Raw genomic sequence first — 18,672 nt, forward strand, 5'->3', positions numbered from 1 at the left:
GGTCGGCTATATTAAATTGTTTTGGCGCCAATTTGTAGCGTGGCATTATAGTGCAAGTGTGGCATGCTCATTATAGGGCTGGCCCTACACGCTATCTCCTTTATTATTTACACGTTATCATTGAGATAGGGCCCAACCCTATTTAATCCTAATGGATTTGAATGTTGCCTTTGGCAATTCGAATCCACTATAAATATTGTCCAAACTAGTTACAAAACAACAGTAATCTCTATATATAAGCTTGTACATTGTTGAATACATTATCCGATTATTGAATCATTCTTCATTCAATTTATTTTTCATAGTATCAGAGCGAGTCGATGGGATTCTTTAAAGTTTGGCGAATTTTTAATAAAAATTTATGGCCTTCTTTCAAGAATATTTTCCAGATTTTTTTTATCGTTTTTTTATAAAAAACGATTTTGCTTTTTTGAAGGCTTTTTGAGGGTTTCGAGGGTTTTTGGTTCGTGGGCAAATTTCTTTGTGCTGGGCAGCAGTTCATGTTTTTTTTAGGGTTCTGGAGATTTTCGAGCCTGCAACCTGGAGGTTTTTTTTGCAAATTGAAAATTTTCCTAGGGTTTCTACAATTTTCGACTAGGGTTTTGACCCTTCAGTTCAAGTCGAAATTTTGTTCTAGTTGCAGATTCTTGGTGGGTTTTTCGAGACCTCAATTGAGGCGTCATCAAATTTTTCTAGGTGCATCATTCTCTATGCCTCGATTTTTGAGCCGTCGAATGTGCATTCTGATTTTAGATTTTTGGTGAATTTTTCGAGATCTTTTCTGGGTTGGTTTTGTTGGTGTTGGAAATAAGCCACACCTGGACCGACGATGGACTGGTCCAAGAGGGGCCAGTAGTTCAGTGGTAGAGCACTCTAGCAACGTATGGAAGGTCCTAGGTTCGAGTCCTAGCTGAGCCATGTCTCAACATGGTATCAGAGCCAATTCCAGGCTAGGAGCCTCAAGCACACGAGAGGTGTGGCTTAAGGGGGGGTGTTGGTGTTGGAAATAAGCCACACCCGAACCGAGTATGGACTGGTCCAAGAGGGGCCAGTAGCTCAATGGTAGAGCACTCCAGCAGCGTATGGAAGGTCCTAGGTTTGAGTCCTAGCTGGTCCATGTCTCAACAGGTTTCAGATTTTTCTAGGTGCCTCGTTTTCCGTGCCTCAAATTTTGTGCTAGCGAATTTGCCTTGGAATTTAAAAAAATCAACGATTTTTGCTAATTTTGTGGATGTCAGGAATTTTGATGTCTTTTGGGCGTCGTTTATGTTGTACATCCGACCTAGGGTTTTTGCCCCTGTTTTGGAGGGTTTGTTGATTTTTCCTCAAAATCATTGTTTCAGGTTTCAGTTTGGTTACCCAACGTCAGGTTGGATGGAATGTCTTTTGTAGGGTAGTTGGTGGATAGAATGACCATTAAGGGAGGGTATTAGAATATTTAATTATATTTTAGTCACCTATATTTAGTTCCTTGTTTAATGGTCATTTAGATTTGTAGTTAATTAGCTTTTAAGCTTTATTTAGCGTTTAGCTTTTTCTTTTTAGTTAATTAGCTTTTAAGCTTTATTTAGCGTTTAGCTTTTTAGTAGTTCACTTTAAACAACTTGTTCTTAATTTAGAACATCATCTTGTAATCTCTATATATACGCTTGTATATTGCTGAATACATTATCCGATTATTGAATCATTCTTCATTCAATTTATTTTTCAACGAAAACTCCCATTTCTTCACTGATTGGACATAACCCCAGTCAGATTTGGTCATTTTCCAGCATTGTGGTGCTTATAGAAGATTAATTTCAGGTCATTTGAGGACCAGATTGAGGATAATTCATCTTTTACAGCAAGAAGGGTTTGTGGAGACCATTTCTTGGTCATTTGGAGGTCATAATCTGCAGCCACAACATTCCTATTGCAGCCGTACAGCAGGTACAGCAGGCCGTACCCCTGGGAGAGATCCTTTCAACCAAAGAAAATTAATTACAGGGTTACAGCAGTTGGATTTGTCACAAATTTCATTGCAAATCACAAAGATTTTCAGGTGGAATTAATGCCTACGAGGGTTAATTGAGCAATTTATTGGGGAAAGTGCCAGAATTTGGAACCCTTGCCTGGAGACTTTGTGGGTTATGCAGCATATATGCATAAATTGTTTTTGATAATTCTTTTTAGGTCAAATAAAACTCATCGATGCTGTTAGTTGATCTTGGAAGCACCTATATCATCATTTATTGCAATTCAGTCAAATAAATAAGCCTCACCAAGCAAGCTCAGGATACCTGGTATGTTAGTTTGGTTTTGAATGTTAGTATTTAACTATTCTTTGAAATCATTCATTGCTGATAAATAAAATTAGAAGTCTGAAACTTAATTTCAGTATATTATTCTTTATGTATTGCATTTGTATTCATTCTATATTGTCAAATTCTAAGCATAAACTTCAAAAAGTCAAAAAACCTCAAAGCTCCATCAAACCCCAAAGCATTGATTCGCTGGTAAAAGATTTATACTGAAAAAAAATAATTCAGATTAGTGCCATTTCCCAGTTGGCATCTTTCAGCAGTCCTTCCTCCTCCTAATCTGATTGATTATTGAAGGCAAATTTATACATATATTCTAGTGCATGGATATATGTTTACTACATGCAACAATTCATTAATAAAAGTTCCTTTATTCATACAATTTATGTAACATGAGGATTTAATAAGTAATGATTTCTGCATACCACATGAACTGTATGTATTAATAAGTTAGACTCAAATCAGATCATCTGTTGTAGCCTTTGGCGTTATGTATTTGTCCCTTGAACTGAAGGTTCAATCTGCTGGTGGATTAATGTTTTTCTTTGTTTATGATTTGATGCCCCTCCTTCTCCATTATAACTTCTTTTATATCCTCATTGCTGAATGGATGTGTCTTTTGGACTGGATCTTTCTCTTGGAAGCTGGCATCTCCTTAAGTGTCTTTATCATTGCTCTTTGACTAACTTGTTATCTTAACAATCCGTTTGTAAACTAATTCAGAATCACACTGATTGCTCTTCCTTAGTGTGTGGTAATTAACCCATGATCCTATCCTTAACACAGATTTGTTATTTACTGCTCCAAATGCCTCTAATGCCCTTCTATCCCATCGTTATTTTCATCCAGGTTATTTGGCAATGTGTATTTGCTGCAGGGGGCATGACACCATCTGCTTCTTTGCTTCAGGAAGTGTGGTTGGTATCTAAATGTTTTGTGAAAAGTGTTGGACATCCTGTAGAATACCGATAAAGTGGGTCAACCTCAGACTGACAAACTCCCTCGGTGGAGCCGTTTCCAGATTTATCACGCTGCTCCAGGAACTGTTGATATTGATCATGTAGGTCCTCAATGCCTGCTCTTTCTTGTCTATCCACATCTTTCATAGCATCATAGTCCCGGGATCATCTTTGAATAATCCAAAGCTCTAAATCCATTTGTGCCTTGGTGGGAGCAACAATAGTGGGCCACTGCAAACAATATTGGTATAGATTATTGTTCTCCCACTCTGTAGTCTTCACCGTATTGATTTGGGCTTCTAGTGTAGAGCATGCAATAGGACACCTTTTCCTTTTTCATCCTTTTTTGTTTTTTGGAATTTTGCCTGCACTTTTTGCTTAAGGATATCCTCTTGCAAAGTGGTTTCCTGAAGCACTTCATCTATCAACATCCACAACAGCACCAGTAAGGGTTGTGATGATTCCCCTTATAGATGAGAGAGCTTACTCTGTAATTCTTTTACCATCTCTTCCATCTGATATGAATTTGCCACATGTTGCTTTAGAAGTTCATTCGGCTGTTTGATGGAAAATATCCCCTAATTGAATTTTTTGCCGAGGGAAGATGCTCCCTATGTCGACTTGTGTCCCTACTAAAGGTAGTTGGAGCAATTGTGAAGATGCTACTGATTGAATGTGTTGTTGCATGGCTAAGAAATCCTTAATAGGCTGCATCGGAGAGATTGCAGAGGATGAAGGTGTATCAGACTGGGGAAGCTGTGAGGACTACTCCAAAGAAGTTGGTTTATATTTTGCTTCTTCCTCGCGCATCTACTGGTAGGCTTTGGTTGTTGCTTCGTTAATCTCTACTTTGACTGCCTAGGTTATGTCCAATTTATCCAACATGTGTTTATCTATTCTTTGCTTCGACCAGAGCTCTTTTGTCTGTATTTCTTGGACCTTCTGCTTTTGTGGAGGTGTGATTACAAGGGCAACTGTTTGAATGTCCAACTTCTTCAACTTTTCTTCTTTCACTTCTTTCTCTCTCTAGAGCTTAAGTGCAGCAGCTAGGAATTCCGAGAGCCACCTCATAGTGGAATATTAGATGCTACCATATATTTGATTAATGCTTTCTCAGTGGTCTGCTTGTTAAGGAGAGCCATACTGAAGTAATTTTGTAGTGTCTTTTGAAAAAACCCCTTCTAGTATAGGCCATTGTATAATTTTTCATCCAACAAAGGACTAACTTTCAAGACCGATGTGTCTTCCGTTCCAAGAGCTTCCTCTAGTATTATTAGTTCTCCTTGTAGAACACAGATTTACTACTAAAAGGGGAGGGAGTGAACCAGTAGTAAATAAAACTTAAATACTTATTCAATTAAGTCTTTTTTACCAACTTATTAAATGTTCTTAAACTGAATTCTTAAATGAGAGCATCAAACTAAAATCTGAAAACATGCACCACACAATAAAACCAATGCACAAGAAGATACATGGAAACCCAAATACCAAATCAACAGTGTCATACCAGAAATTGTAACTTGTGTTCTTTGTCTGGGCGGTGTTCTCCAGTGGCTCCATTCTAAGAATTTCATAGAGATCAAAATCTTTTCCTTCGACCACCATTTGATATGTCATGTGGATAGTTGTAGCTGTGGCGGAACCCTCCTGGTTGGTAAAATAGATCTTGTGGGCAATCACCTTTGTGGCGTATTTCACAGCTAGGTTTGTGATATTGTTGATGTCCAAGCTCCTCCCATCAAAAGTAGCCCCTGGTGAGCTTCATAAGCTGAGCATTCTTGATAGCTTTCTTCAACAAACTTGCTCCTTATGCTAGCAATCCGATAACGGTTTGAATGGCCTCCTTTGTGATCTGGTAGGGTTTGTCTAAGTACAAGTACTCGTCATGCATTCAGCTAAACACCAATCAGACCCATTAATATTCAACAACAAAATCTGGAAAGTCTTTCCACACATCCAACTTATTTTCTCCAATTCAGGTATACTAAGATAAGTAAAGGCTACTCCCAGGTTGTAGCAAGACTCTCCTTAGTTCTTCAAATGTTGTGTGATCAATTTCCCTTGTAGGCACATGAATATACTTTCTCACATCTTCCATGTAGATGACATTGGTGGGAATCCTAGAGAAAGCACCCTCGAGACTAACCCCCATGACTTTGTAAGGAAATCTTTAATATTTGGGTTGCGGCTTATCAGTAGCGGCTACGAGAACCAGGGCAGCCATTGCAACAACTATAGGTTGTGGTCGTGAATGTAGAAAGATAGCTAGGGTTTGTACGTGCAAAGCTAATTTCGCAGGAACAGAATGAGTGTAGTAGAAAGAGGGCATGAGTTAGAAAGTGGATGCTATAATAGTGATGAAGAGTATTTATAGAATTTCCTAGGGTGAGTGGATTTATGATTGTAGTCATTTTTCCCGCCATTTTTTGGCCGTTAACTTTACTACAACTCTTTTTCTGGCCTTTATTCCTATCTACCTACTTTATAATACACTATAATACAAATATTTACATATGAATATGCTTGTCACGTAATATTTCTCATACTTTTCCCTATACCATGTCAAATGTGACTACGGCAGGCAATCCTCATACTCTAGTGATGGCCTCCTTTGAAGAATGAAGCTGAGAAGGAGCATTCAAGGAATAGATGAAATGAGGTAGTCTGCCAATCAAGATGCCAATAGAATGGCAGGGCAAACTAGTCTCAAAGTAGAATGATTGTATCAAACAAGGCCCAATGAAAGAATCCTCTTTAAAGAACAAAAAAGCCAAGTATGATATCTATCACAACCAAAAGAAAAATCCCCATTTGATTTAAGTCTGTGTAGAAAGTAAGCCAAAAGATAGTCTTGAAACGAAGTGGTTGGGATAAATACTTAACCTAGACAATATTTTAAGAAACAATTTGTCTAGACTTGATAACGTGCTGCAACATGAGAGTCTATACCCTCTCGATAAGAGCCCAATCAATGAATCCAAGCCATACAAAATTGTAGACTTGATGATGGAATCAAAAGGGCATATCTTTGAAGGGATATCTTTGAAGTGGATATGGAAGCACTAATGAGAGGCATACCCCTTGCAAAAACACATATGTGAGGCGAGCTTCATGCTAAAGAAGGGACCAATAAATTGGAGCCCATAGTATCTATAAGTAGATGAGATATCCAAAATTTCTCCCTTGTAAAAGAACTAGAATCTAGAAACAAGACATATGGAGATGTTGAAAATCATGACCTTAGTTTTACTAAGGTTGGCTAGAAGGTGGCAAAGTTCACAAAAGCAAGCAAGGGCATCAAGTTGTCATTGTAACCCTTCAACAAAATGACAAGGGAGAACAACATGATTAGCAAAAAGTAAAATGGCAATAACCACCTCATGTAAGATGCAACCATCATCCATATGAGCATGTTGCTGATGAAACTTCTCCAACTCATTAATATAAATTTTGAAAGAACCCAGCAATTCCTAGAAATTTCCATTTGAAAACCAAAATGCTCACATTAGCCCCTTACTGAGATTTCCAGAATTTCTGCTGTTTTTCTTGTTTTGGAGCATGCACTTTTAATTAATAAATTAGGCTTATCAAAATAACAGAACTACTTAATAAGCATTGTCCTTAATGTACTCAAAGAGTTCTCTTAGCTACTTCATCTACAATAATAGTTTTTCCATGTTTTGCTATTCTAAAATTTTAAAGCTATAACAAAAATCACTGTTCCAGCATATAAGTTTCCATGTATACATGCATGCTCACTAAAACATGGAAAGCAAAAAACAATCATCATGCATTCTTAAAAGTGTAAAACATGAAGGTAGTGGCAAACAAAAACAAAAAGAAGAAATCAAGAACAAGAAGCTTTGATTAGAACTCTAGTTTGTCTGGGAAAATTAATAAAATGTTTTCTAACAGTCCTTCAAAAGAATCAAATAATTCCAAAAATCCATGAGGTACTTTCGACAACATGCTCAATCCTTGAATGCAATGTTTATATCAGAGTCTTTCAGAAAGAGAATGCAAGTACAATTAATGACATGTGAGTGTCCATGTTCAGAATCTTACAAAGAATCTCGCCTGTTCCTCCAATATCGATTGATGCTATTCTTGAAGTAGACAGATGCCAACCACCGAGCATTGTTCTGACTCTCCAAATTCTTTGTAGCAATTATCTCCTGCATACATCCTTCACAAAAAATTAGTCACACACCTAGGTATGTTAAGCAGTGTGAATTTACAAGATTTAGATTTAACAAATATTGTTGGGACAATTTGGATTTTATTTGAGCTCATTAAGCCATTTAAAAAAACTGGATGCAAAACTCAAAATTTCAACAAAATGTAGGAACATTAAGGTCAAATCAAAAAACTGGATGTGGCCCTCAAATAAACACAGTGTAGGAACATTATAACAATTTCAAAATTACAAACATATAAGATTGACCCTGCGACCAACATGCAGAAACCCAGCCTAATGAAAGAGTTTTCTGAACTCAATTGCAGTGCCCATTTGCATGAAAAAGCATATTATGACCTCATTCATAAATCATTTGCAAATTTAGTTCTGCCGTAGAACCCTACTAACAGCAAGGAACCTCAACTCAAAGTATTGCACAAAGAGCAAAATGGCATACATTCAATTGATCTACTAAATAATATAAAGATTGCCAGAACTTATATCTGCCATTCCTCGAGTGTTCATAAATATTTCAGGATGTTAAATGTGTTTAGTACCTATAAAACAGAACATGAAGACTATTTCATCCCAAGTATATATATTTTGAAGGAGTTTCGATGTTGTTTGTATGTAGCTTTGTTATATGGAATAATTTAGTACTAATCATATATTACAGGATGCTGTGTGCCTGCTAATTTCAGAAAACAATTTTGTCCAGTAGTTCTTATATTTTGAACCAATATACACAAGGAACTTTACACAAGAGTCGTTTTAAGGTGTAATACAATGTGTTTTGTGGCCAAAATCTTCTGAGACTGGACTAATTATGTCTAGTTTTGTTTTTTATGCGTACTAATCATATATTACAGGATGTTATGTGCCTGCTGATTTCTGAAAACAACTTCGTCCAGTAGTTCTTATATTTTGAATCAATATACACAGGAAACTTTACATAATAGTCGTTTTAAGGTGTAATGCAATGTGTTTTATGGCCAAAATCTTCTGAGAATGAACTAATATGTCTAGTTTTTTTAATGCTACAAGAGAAAATGAAGCAATGGACAAACTATCCTTTGAATATATAAGTTGGTGACCATGCTTCAAGTAGACACTGCCAGCCATATTTTAGTACAAGTAGGTCGAAAGTTATTCTACTGCAAAATGTATAAGTAACAAATATATAGATCTGCTTTCAAATGTCTGAGATATCCCAAAGGTCAGGTCATTGTTCAGAGAATCACTCAATAGATGGCACAAGAAGAATGTTGAAATTCAATAAAAAAAATTAAAAAGAAAAGAAATGAAGTAAATGAAATACAATAACACATATAGATAAGAAAAAGAAGACATATGGACATGCATACAAGTAATCTACGCTATCAGTAGGAGATGCTTAAAGAGACTTCCAGCTAGGTGTAACCATAAATACAGAAAAATGAGGAATAAAGCATGCAAGAATGTGTTGTAGTGCAACTGTTACAAAGCCACTATCACCCTTCTGAATAATAACTATAAACTTGCAGACGCCTAAAATTGACCACCTTCAGTCAATTTACCCCTATTCATCTATTTCTCCATCATTCATATTAATTGAATAATATCCTATTCAATTAATATTATCTACTTTCTTCTATGTTTCCTAAAGTCGTAGCCTAAAATAAATAATTTTTTTATTTACCTCCATCCTTAGTCCCTTTCCTCAAAACAATTAAATAAATAATCTAATTAAATTTAATGTATCCCCTCACTTGTCACATCCTCCATCACTTTTCATTATCTCCTAACCTTCACCTAGCCCTTCCCCTATTCATTTGCACATTCCCTAATCCTAATCAAGTGAAGTTGACCCACTTCAAATCCCCACACAATCTCCTCCCATCACATCAAGAACATGGGCCCCTTAAACAAGCACGTGGGTTTGTCACCTCAAGTGCCCTCTTCATTTTGTCAATCTTCCATCTCCCTCTCAACTCACCTCATTGTGCCACTTGGCACCATCTGATGAGGTGTGAGGACCAATCCATCCTCCACCCTTGATCCTCATTTTCTATCTCAATCATCCATTAAACCTTACCCTCAATCCTATATATACAACCCTTAGACATATTTGTCTAGCAAATCACTCCTTTTTCATTTGAGCGCCATTATGCTGCCAAATTTCCGAGTGAGCAAACATTCAATCAAACATCTTGGGCAAATCTACACAACATGAGGTTTAACTTATTTTGATTTCGTTAAATTATATGCTTTTTTAACCTTCTTTAGCCTAATCTCGATTGTTGTTGTGCTTTATGTTTTTTAGTTGATCTTTATGCTATTTCAATTCCTTTGAAAGCACATTTCACCGCACACAAATCTAAGCCACAATCTGCCTGACAAGGATATGTGAAGACTTTGCAACCATGTTGTTGTCCCATGCAATCACTTGCGGAGCAATTATGTACACATCAAACTAAAAACATTGCCTTGTCAATAGATTCAAAGAAAGCTATCCACCAATATAATATTACTTATTAGTTATTTGCTACTATTAAAATTAAAATTTAATACTAAGTCTAACAATTAATGAACAATTGATACACTGCCCAAGAACGACCAGGGAAAAGGACATCAATTGCAGGATTCACATGTTATAGTGATGTGAAATCACACTTTAAAAAAATATGTTGAAATGCAAGACATTCAGAGAATTGAACTGTAAATGAATAGAGAGAAGAAAACTATCATAAATTAGTCAACTTCAATGAAAAACTCCTTCGCTTGCTTAGGATTTAAGTTCTTTAATAAAGAAAAATTAAAATGAGATAACCTTTTCAAAAAATATTATTTAAAATAGAAATTTTACAACAAGGTCATGGTTAACTTGATACTTGATAGAGTTTCACACTGCTCAGCAGGGTTCGACTCCATCTTTAGATTGCCCAACTAGATGAAATGAGGATGGATGAAAATCTCATATGATTTGGGGAGTGTAGATAAACATTAGACATGGCATCTAACATTAAAGGAAGTCCATGCATGCAGTTTAATCCCTCAAAGACATGTTTCAAGAAGCCTCCTTGCTAAAAGAGAACATTTTCACCAAATTATCAAATGAAAATACTTCACAACTCAAAAAGGTGATCTCAATTTGACAGGCAGATTCAAACAAGCTATTTCAAAGGCAGCTTATCCTGCCATTTAATTCTATAATGAAATTGTGTAATAGATACATTCCTTTGCTGATTAAGAGTAGAAAGAATATATAATATTGACTGCTTCAAGTGGGCTATCACCATGTCTTGGTAGATGCTTACTAAACTTCAATACAAGTAGAATGCTTATAAAACTGACACCATGGGGAGGACCAAAGGGCACAAAGGTCATACAAAAAACTTCTAGAATCTCACCAGCACGAGTGATGTTCAATTTAATCAATTATTTCTTGAGCTGGTTGTACCGTTATAGCCTTTGATCAGCAAATTTTCCTAAATGTAGCCATCACCTGATGCCCTTTCTAATTACCAGGCACTTGGAATTCAGAAAACTAAAAATATATACAGCAGTGATCCCATATGAACCCAAAAAACTAGCTGAAGCTATTTTCTAACTTCCAAAATAAAGCTTTTAAAACAACCCTATAAACCACCATCTCAAGAAAATAACCAGCATAACAAATATGTTGATTAAAACAAGCTCATTTGCAATCAACACAAGAAAAACAGGAAAGGGAGCACATATTTGAAAATGAATACCCAAATTTCAACAAAATCCACTTACCTATGATAGATAATTTCTAAGTTGTCAGTTCCCATGTTCATGGGGTTGGAAGAATTAAGTCATCCATTAACCAAAGGGAAGGAGCCCAATGGGAACCTCCCCCAAAAGGCTGGCATGAAATCAACTCCGATGGAGCTGCTAGAGGCAATCCTGACCCATTAGGGGCAGGTTGCTTAATCAGGGATTCAAATGAGAATTTAATTGATGCAGCATCTACATACCCAAAAAAAGGTACTAACAATAACACAGAAGTGCAAGCTCTTTTACCTCATCTAGAGATCTACAAGGCTAATTGAATTGACTTCAAGGAGACTCTATGATAATTGTCAATGCAGTTAGAAGAAAAAGCTCCCCGGTCGGAAAATTAAAAACATTTTGTAAGAGGCATGGTCATTGTTTGATTCCTTCTTAAAACACTCCTTTCAGCACATCTACAGAGAGGCAAACAAGAAAGCCAACTTTGCCATCGATCACAAAGGTGATTTGAGAGTATGTAATAAAGCCAATTCATGGGATTCCTTTCTTTTGTTTTTAAATTGCAAGGGTGGTTGAATTATTTCTGGGCAAAAAGTATAAGGTGATGGATAATAATACAGGAATTACTGCATTTCCACTCCAAACAGTTTCAATAGCATTCCAAATCTTCGAGCCAGTTGCAAAGTATATGGAAGTAAGATTGATAGCTAAGAAGAGACAAACGGACTTCTTAAGGGAGATATTGGAGAAAAAGTTGAGGAATGTCCTAAAATCAAAGGCAAGAATTATTATGTCCAATGTTATGGTGCAAAACCATTACCAGGTTCATTTGAATATTTCCTCAATGTTTGTAGCTGTGTTACTAGATTTGGGAGAACAAAGGATGTGATTCACACTTTGTCAGATGTTTTTTAAAGAACAAAGTTCTGGGTGGGTTGAAGGAAGTATTGATCATCATTGTCCCTATATGCAGCTTTGCCATTCCAAATCAACAATTCATCATTAAGGATGGTGTTACAATGGGGCAATGGCATCCTTTTCTACACAACAGCAAGGCTTGGAGGGAGGCACTCATGGAAACAAGACAGTGAAACTTTTTAAGGTGGTTGCATGTCTGCAGTTGGCAAGAACAATTGATTGGCGCTTTGCCCTAGGATGATGAATATAGTTTAGTTGGAGCTGAAGATCATAACCATCTTTCATTTTGGCTATGTTAGGATCATGTCTAGCTTATAATTAAAGTCTAGTTTTCTTATGCAATAAAGTTAGCTGGTTGGAGGATGATGGTGATCCATAGGCACCATTTTTATTTGTCAATCCTCATGCAAAAAAAATATGCCTTCTCTATTTTGCTACTTGTAACATATGGGAGTGGTCCCCTACACCACAATTCACCGCTCAAATATATATATACATGTACATACATACATACATACATACATACATACATACATATATATATATATATATATATATATATATATACATACATATACGGTGTTCCACGGCCATTGGGGACGGGGGGACGGGGGGACAAAGGGCCTAAGTTTGGGGACGGCAACGGGGTGGTGGCAGGGTGGTGGAGCTGATATAATTATACATATACTTATAGTACTTGAAAAACTAGTTGTGAAAATAAGTATAACAATATGAAATTAGCAAAATTAAAAAATAGCAAAATTTGAGTCTGACGTGTTCGAACTGGAGACTCTTGCAAGTCTCCTTGCCCCTCAAGAGACGTCTGGAAGTCTCCCAAGGAGTCTTGGAGACATCGGATGGGAGATTCCTGCAAGTATCCTCGCCCCTCAAGAGATGCCTAGGGGTTTCCCAAGGAGACTTGGAGATGCTGAGACGTCTCCCAAGGAAACTTGGAGACACGGAGACGTTTCCCCGTCTCAGGCAGAGCTCCAGTGGCAGTGGTGGGACGGCGGGAGACATCGCATCCCCGTGGAACACTGTACATATATATATATATAACATGCATACATACATACATATATAAGATACATACATACATACATATATATATATATATATATATACTATATATATAAGATACACACATACATACATACATACATATATATATATATAAGATACATACATACATACATACATACATACATACATATATATATATATACCACATACATATATAACATACATACACACACACACATATATATAACATACATACATACACGCATATATACACACATATATATGTGTGTGTATAGTTAGTAACCTAGTTCAATGTAGTAATACGCTATGGTCAAAAATAATTGCAAGAAATGACAAGGAGTGCATAAACGACATGAGAATAAAAACTGACCTTAAACAAAACTATTGCCAACAACGTGGGACAAATCCAAAGTTGTCCTGTATTGGAACTGTATTTATGCAATAAATAGTCATATTTAGGAGAAACTGGTAACATAGGACAATTTAATAGATTCCATAAGGACAATCTTTTAAAAAATAGATCTAAGAAGTGGGTGCCAACAAGTGAATCAAACAAACAGACATACCAAAGAACATTCTCAGCATTCAACCAAAAGTCAATGTGAATTCTATGCCATGCATTTTGACCTCACAATTACCCATACAACATTCATAACAATAAGGAACAACACATTCCATCCATATGTATAGCAAACTTTGAAAGTATTCTTGGATGACATAATCTTTCTCATAAAGATGAAGAATACAAATAGCGTCCGCAAATATTAGAGATCATAAATTACACATAAAAGTTGAAACCCTCTTAGCTCAACTTTTTTTAAAACAAAACTGGATACCTGGTGCATATAGTTGCACATAGTTTCTGACAAATGTATTGCAGTTTTAAACCAAGAAAATCAAATGCATCCAGATTGGCATACACCCACTAGAAAAATGGACACAATGGATTTCCAGGATTGACATGAATCTATAGAATATTTACCCATTGATCTTCCAAAATAGCATTTGACCATTACATGAACTACTAGGAAGACAGATTTAAATGGAGTAGGAGAGAACCAAAAACATCAACATCCTTAGGAAGCCACTAGTAAAAGGACCAATTTCAACACTATCCATTCCAAAAGAAACATCTGCACCTATAATGAAGCTATCAATCACATCGTAGGAATCATTTTATCAAAAAATAACTACATAATTGTTTATTATACCAAGAAAAAAGGCTCATATACAAGAAACCACAAGAAGTTGTTTATGCTGTCAAAACTTAAAAATTCATCATTAAAAAATCACTTTATAAATACGTAGATCACAAACATTTACTAAAATTACCTCCAAAAGGATAACTTTTAAAATAAATGACACAAATGGTACCAAGACATAAATAAATATAATGAATATAGATGCTATGCATATATAAACCAGCAGTCATAAATGTAGTTGCAAACACCCTCTCCAAAACCCATTTAGTGTCAACAATAAAAGAGAACTTCGGAAGAAAAGAATCATGAAATAAGAAACACATAATGAGGAATGCCAACACATTATTAAAGTCTTTACAGAAAATTAATTCAAAGAAAGATGTAGATTGCAAGAAAGCACTCCCTATTATTAAATTTCTATGGTACTGCCAAACAAAGACCAAAGACTGGCCCTGATATGAAACTCGATGTCTCTACTGATATTAGACAAAAAGTGGAAAAGTCTATGCATAGAAGTCCAACTGTCCTTCTAAAACACCCTAACCACGCTGATCAAATCATGGAAATGGTAGATGGATAATCAAATCATGGATTTAGTATACAGATGATCAAATTATGGAAATGGTAGGCAAATGATCAAATCATGGATTTAGTAGACAAATAATCAAATATGGAGATGGTAGATAGATGAACAAATCATGAATTTTGAAGACGGGCGATCAAATCATAGAAATGGTAGATAGATAATCAAATCATGGATTTTGAAGAATGATGATCAAATTATGGAAATGGTAGATTAATGATCAAAACATGGATTTGGTAGAGAGATGATCAAACCATGGAAAAGATAGATAGGATCAAATCATGGATTTAGTAGACATGATCCCATTGTGCATTTAGAATACAAATGACCATATCATGGTTTTAATAGACTGATTAACCAATATGATTAGTTTCATTGGCCATAACAAGACATACAAAACTTTAGAATAAAAACATATTCACAGCACATTATTATTCTCTAAAGGATTTTTAAAGCACTAAACTCTAAAATTACAGAAAGTTCATTGGGAGACATCTTTCAGCATTTAAGAACATAATCAGTTATGGAAATCAATAAGAAGCATAGAGTACCTCATAAGCCAGGGAATCAATACCAACACTCATGGCATCATGCTACCATGAAGTAGCCATTGGTGAACCTCAATGTATGCATGCAATACAGAACTATCTTACAGGCCCAAGCTCACCCCTATGTATAATCATTAGAGCACCTGTAGTTAATTGATTGCACTTGTGGTATGTGCTCACCATGTAACTATTTAGAGATTCAAGTCAGACTCTATATACGCTTCCTCTACCCTAAGGTTGCACTTGCGCCTAAACCTTTAATCAAATCACTTGCACTATAATAATATGTTGGGGCATTTATCAGTGCAATGATTGAGGTTCAAACCGCAGCATGCATGCCCCTGCAGTGAATTGGATTCCACATGAATATGGCTTGGTAGATTTGAGGGAGGAATGGCCTTTCATTATATCCAAAATTTGAAAATATGACGAGTTATATGATTTCTCAACTGAAGTAAATATTACAATATGATGAATATTGTAAAATATAGTGGGAGGACAACACCCTCCATGGATATAACAGACTTGTTTACCTGTCAGAAAAGGATATTTGGGAACACTGTTGAAATTAATTACCACCTAAATGGCCAAACTAAATCAGTTTACCACGGTCAAGAGGAAGATAAGTCCATATTTAGAAATAAATGAAATACGAATTTGGCATACATATATACGTGTCATAGAAATATGTAAGTATTGCATATAAATACACAATGACACTGAGTACCTCAAACCCATTGATCTTAAGTACCAAATGCATGGCCCACCTAATATAATTTGAATCCAGAAAAAAGACTGTTAGATTATAATTGTAATGCAATTTTCATTTTGTGTTTCCTCTGATTCATTCTCTAACATAACTTCAGATTCATTGTTAGCATGTTCGTCTGAAATGAGGAAACTACTAAATTCAAATATTAACTCTAACTGGTGTATTAATCATGGGTTGTTCCTGTTTGCATATAAATAAACATAGTCTTAGCCATTCTCCAAGATGACCAATCATATTTCCCCAAGCACCTATCTCTTCCAGCCATGAATAGAGCAACCATGCAAGAGAAAAGATTGACATAACTCCATCAACCATGGGAGACATAGGATTAGAGAATAGAGATTGGAATAGATGTTAGCGAGATGAATCTATCACCCAATCGTTGGGCATTCTCAATCTTCAGGTTGAATGCACATAAAAAATACGTATGTATATACATAAAAGCATATCTCTACATTATAGTGAAAAGGTACTAGCAGCAAAATTGAGAGGTCGAAGGAAACTGGAGAGAAACATGATTAGTTAACAGGGGAAGGAAGAGATGAGGGCTTCATATCAAATTACTTGGTTAGTATAGCACATTTTCATGGTTAGTTTGTGAAAAGGCAAATAATCAATGAAAATGTATTGAAATGTAAAGTTCTTACTTAAGCATTTTGTGTAAACATAATGTGAACTCGAGAAGAAGCATCAATAACGTAGTGAAGAAGCTTTCCAGATATCAATAACCAAGTAGAAATCAGAATAAAAGACTTACCAAGAGACAGGAGCAGAAGCCTGGTCTATTTTCACAGGCTGATAGAGTTGTCTCTGCAGGCTTGCGCAGACTTTCATCGGGACTCAGAGCATTCGTTAATAGTGCGTACAAAGTTGGAAGATCAGTTGTGGACAGTGCCATATGTAGACAAACAAAACAATCTCTGAAATATAATAGCAGAAGTCCTGTACCACGAATGTAAAACAAATAAAATACAAGCCAATGAGAATCCTCTAACCACATGTTTTAATAACTTCCCTGGCCACTAAAGTTGCATTGACTAATATTCAATTATTTGCATACCCTTTACCTTAGCTAAGAACAAGTTTTCAAAATAGATTTCTGGTATTCTTTTCACGTGTTCTTGTTTTCCATAAATATGTCTGGAAACAACTGTGTTGGAAACGCCTTCCTACAACTGCGATCATATTTGTTTTCTTTGTCATAATATCCCAATTATACAACTGTATCAATGTCCTAAAAGAAAGGTACCATAACTACAGTTGTAGAAAGAAGATATGAAAGCAGTGGTTTCCAAATATATTTATCTGAAAATTGGTGGAAATTTTACCATATTAAAAGATGGACTGAGGGAATCAAACTGCAAAAGGAATAATGTCGCCGCTAACCTAAGGTTATTGAATGATTCGGAAAGCCAAATTCATCAAATAGACCGACATGAGCTCCAAGAAACACAAAGATAAAGACATTTAAATCGCTATAATGGGGGAAACTTTAGCACCGAGCTTAAAGTGCTCTTTCCTAGAAATATACCGCAATTCAGATTTATTAAAAGCTATCAAACTAAATATTTTTAAATATGGTAGAAAAACCCAGCATAAAAGAAAACTTAAATTGTATAATGATGCAAGCAAACAATCTTGATGATCTGTGAAAGATTTACTACGACCTGGAGGAAGAAGATGGATTGTTTTGGTGAGGATTCTCCTTATGCTGTGCCTCCCTTTTCCTCTTTCTCACTTGCTTAGATTAGCAGAATTGTGAAAATCGAAAGATGCTCAGAGTATCGTCACTTTATATCATTAGGGCTGTCTGAGGAGCTGTGTTTTTTTGTGCAAAAAGTCTGGGACCAACGATTGGTATTTTATGTTAATTTTGTACTGACGAGAGACTAACTCTTCACAAAACTTTCCTCATGATGTTCTTCTCAACTGAGATAGTTATATCGTTTAAAATGTAAAAAAAAGTAAGTTGAATACCAAAGGTTGAGAGGGTTGTGGTTTTGTTGCAATGGACGAAGGTTCTAATTTTCTTTTAGTTTATTAAATTGTGTTATTTTATTTTATTTTTAATATTATTAATATTTTATCCATTAGTAATGGATTCCTTTTTTTTTAACGAACAAATATTTTTTCAATTGATTTAGATATAATTAGAGTTAAATCAAGAAAGCTTTGGTGAAAGGTTACAATTATGGATTAATCAAAAAACTTATTGTAAAATGTAGAAATAAATATTAAAAACAAATAATAAAAATAATCAAATTGAAAAAAAAAAATGCATTGGTTTTTTTTTTAAATATTTTTTAAATAAAATGTAATCCATTTAGAGCAAAAGAAAATAGACAAAAAAACAAGTGTCACATGTAGTGGCGAGTACTTGCCTTTATAGTATTGAAATAAAAATATTTATTATAACTTAATTATTATAATTTTG

At 35.4% G+C, this 18,672-nt stretch overlaps 1 protein-coding gene across 8 annotated transcripts in view; it reads right to left on the reverse strand.

Moving 5' to 3' along the window:
- The window catches only part of LOC131036604 (uncharacterized), a 263,434-nt gene extending 245,243 nt beyond the window's left edge, over positions 1-18,191 (reverse strand). For 2 of the 8 annotated variants that reach the window (XM_057968520.2, XM_057968515.2), the window contains exons 1-3: positions 17,906-18,191; positions 16,996-17,180; positions 7,325-7,434 (exon numbers count right to left, since the gene is read on the reverse strand). In XM_057968520.2, the coding sequence (XP_057824503.2) occupies positions 7,325-7,434; positions 16,996-17,136 (251 nt within the window). In that variant the 5' untranslated portion in view covers positions 17,137-17,180; positions 17,906-18,191. Of the gene's footprint in view, positions 1-4,766; positions 5,772-7,324; positions 7,446-16,995; positions 17,181-17,305; positions 17,414-17,566; positions 17,625-17,902 lie in introns of those variants that run through there. The other 6 variants (XM_057968516.2, XM_057968518.2, XM_057968517.2 and 3 more) reach the window with 6 other exon arrangements.
- Between the last annotated feature and the right edge of the window lie 481 nt (positions 18,192-18,672).

The sequence above is a fragment of the Cryptomeria japonica genome, chromosome 1, assembly GCF_030272615.1.
Source record: "Cryptomeria japonica chromosome 1, Sugi_1.0, whole genome shotgun sequence".
Classification (NCBI taxonomy): Eukaryota; Viridiplantae; Streptophyta; class Pinopsida; order Cupressales; family Cupressaceae; genus Cryptomeria; species Cryptomeria japonica.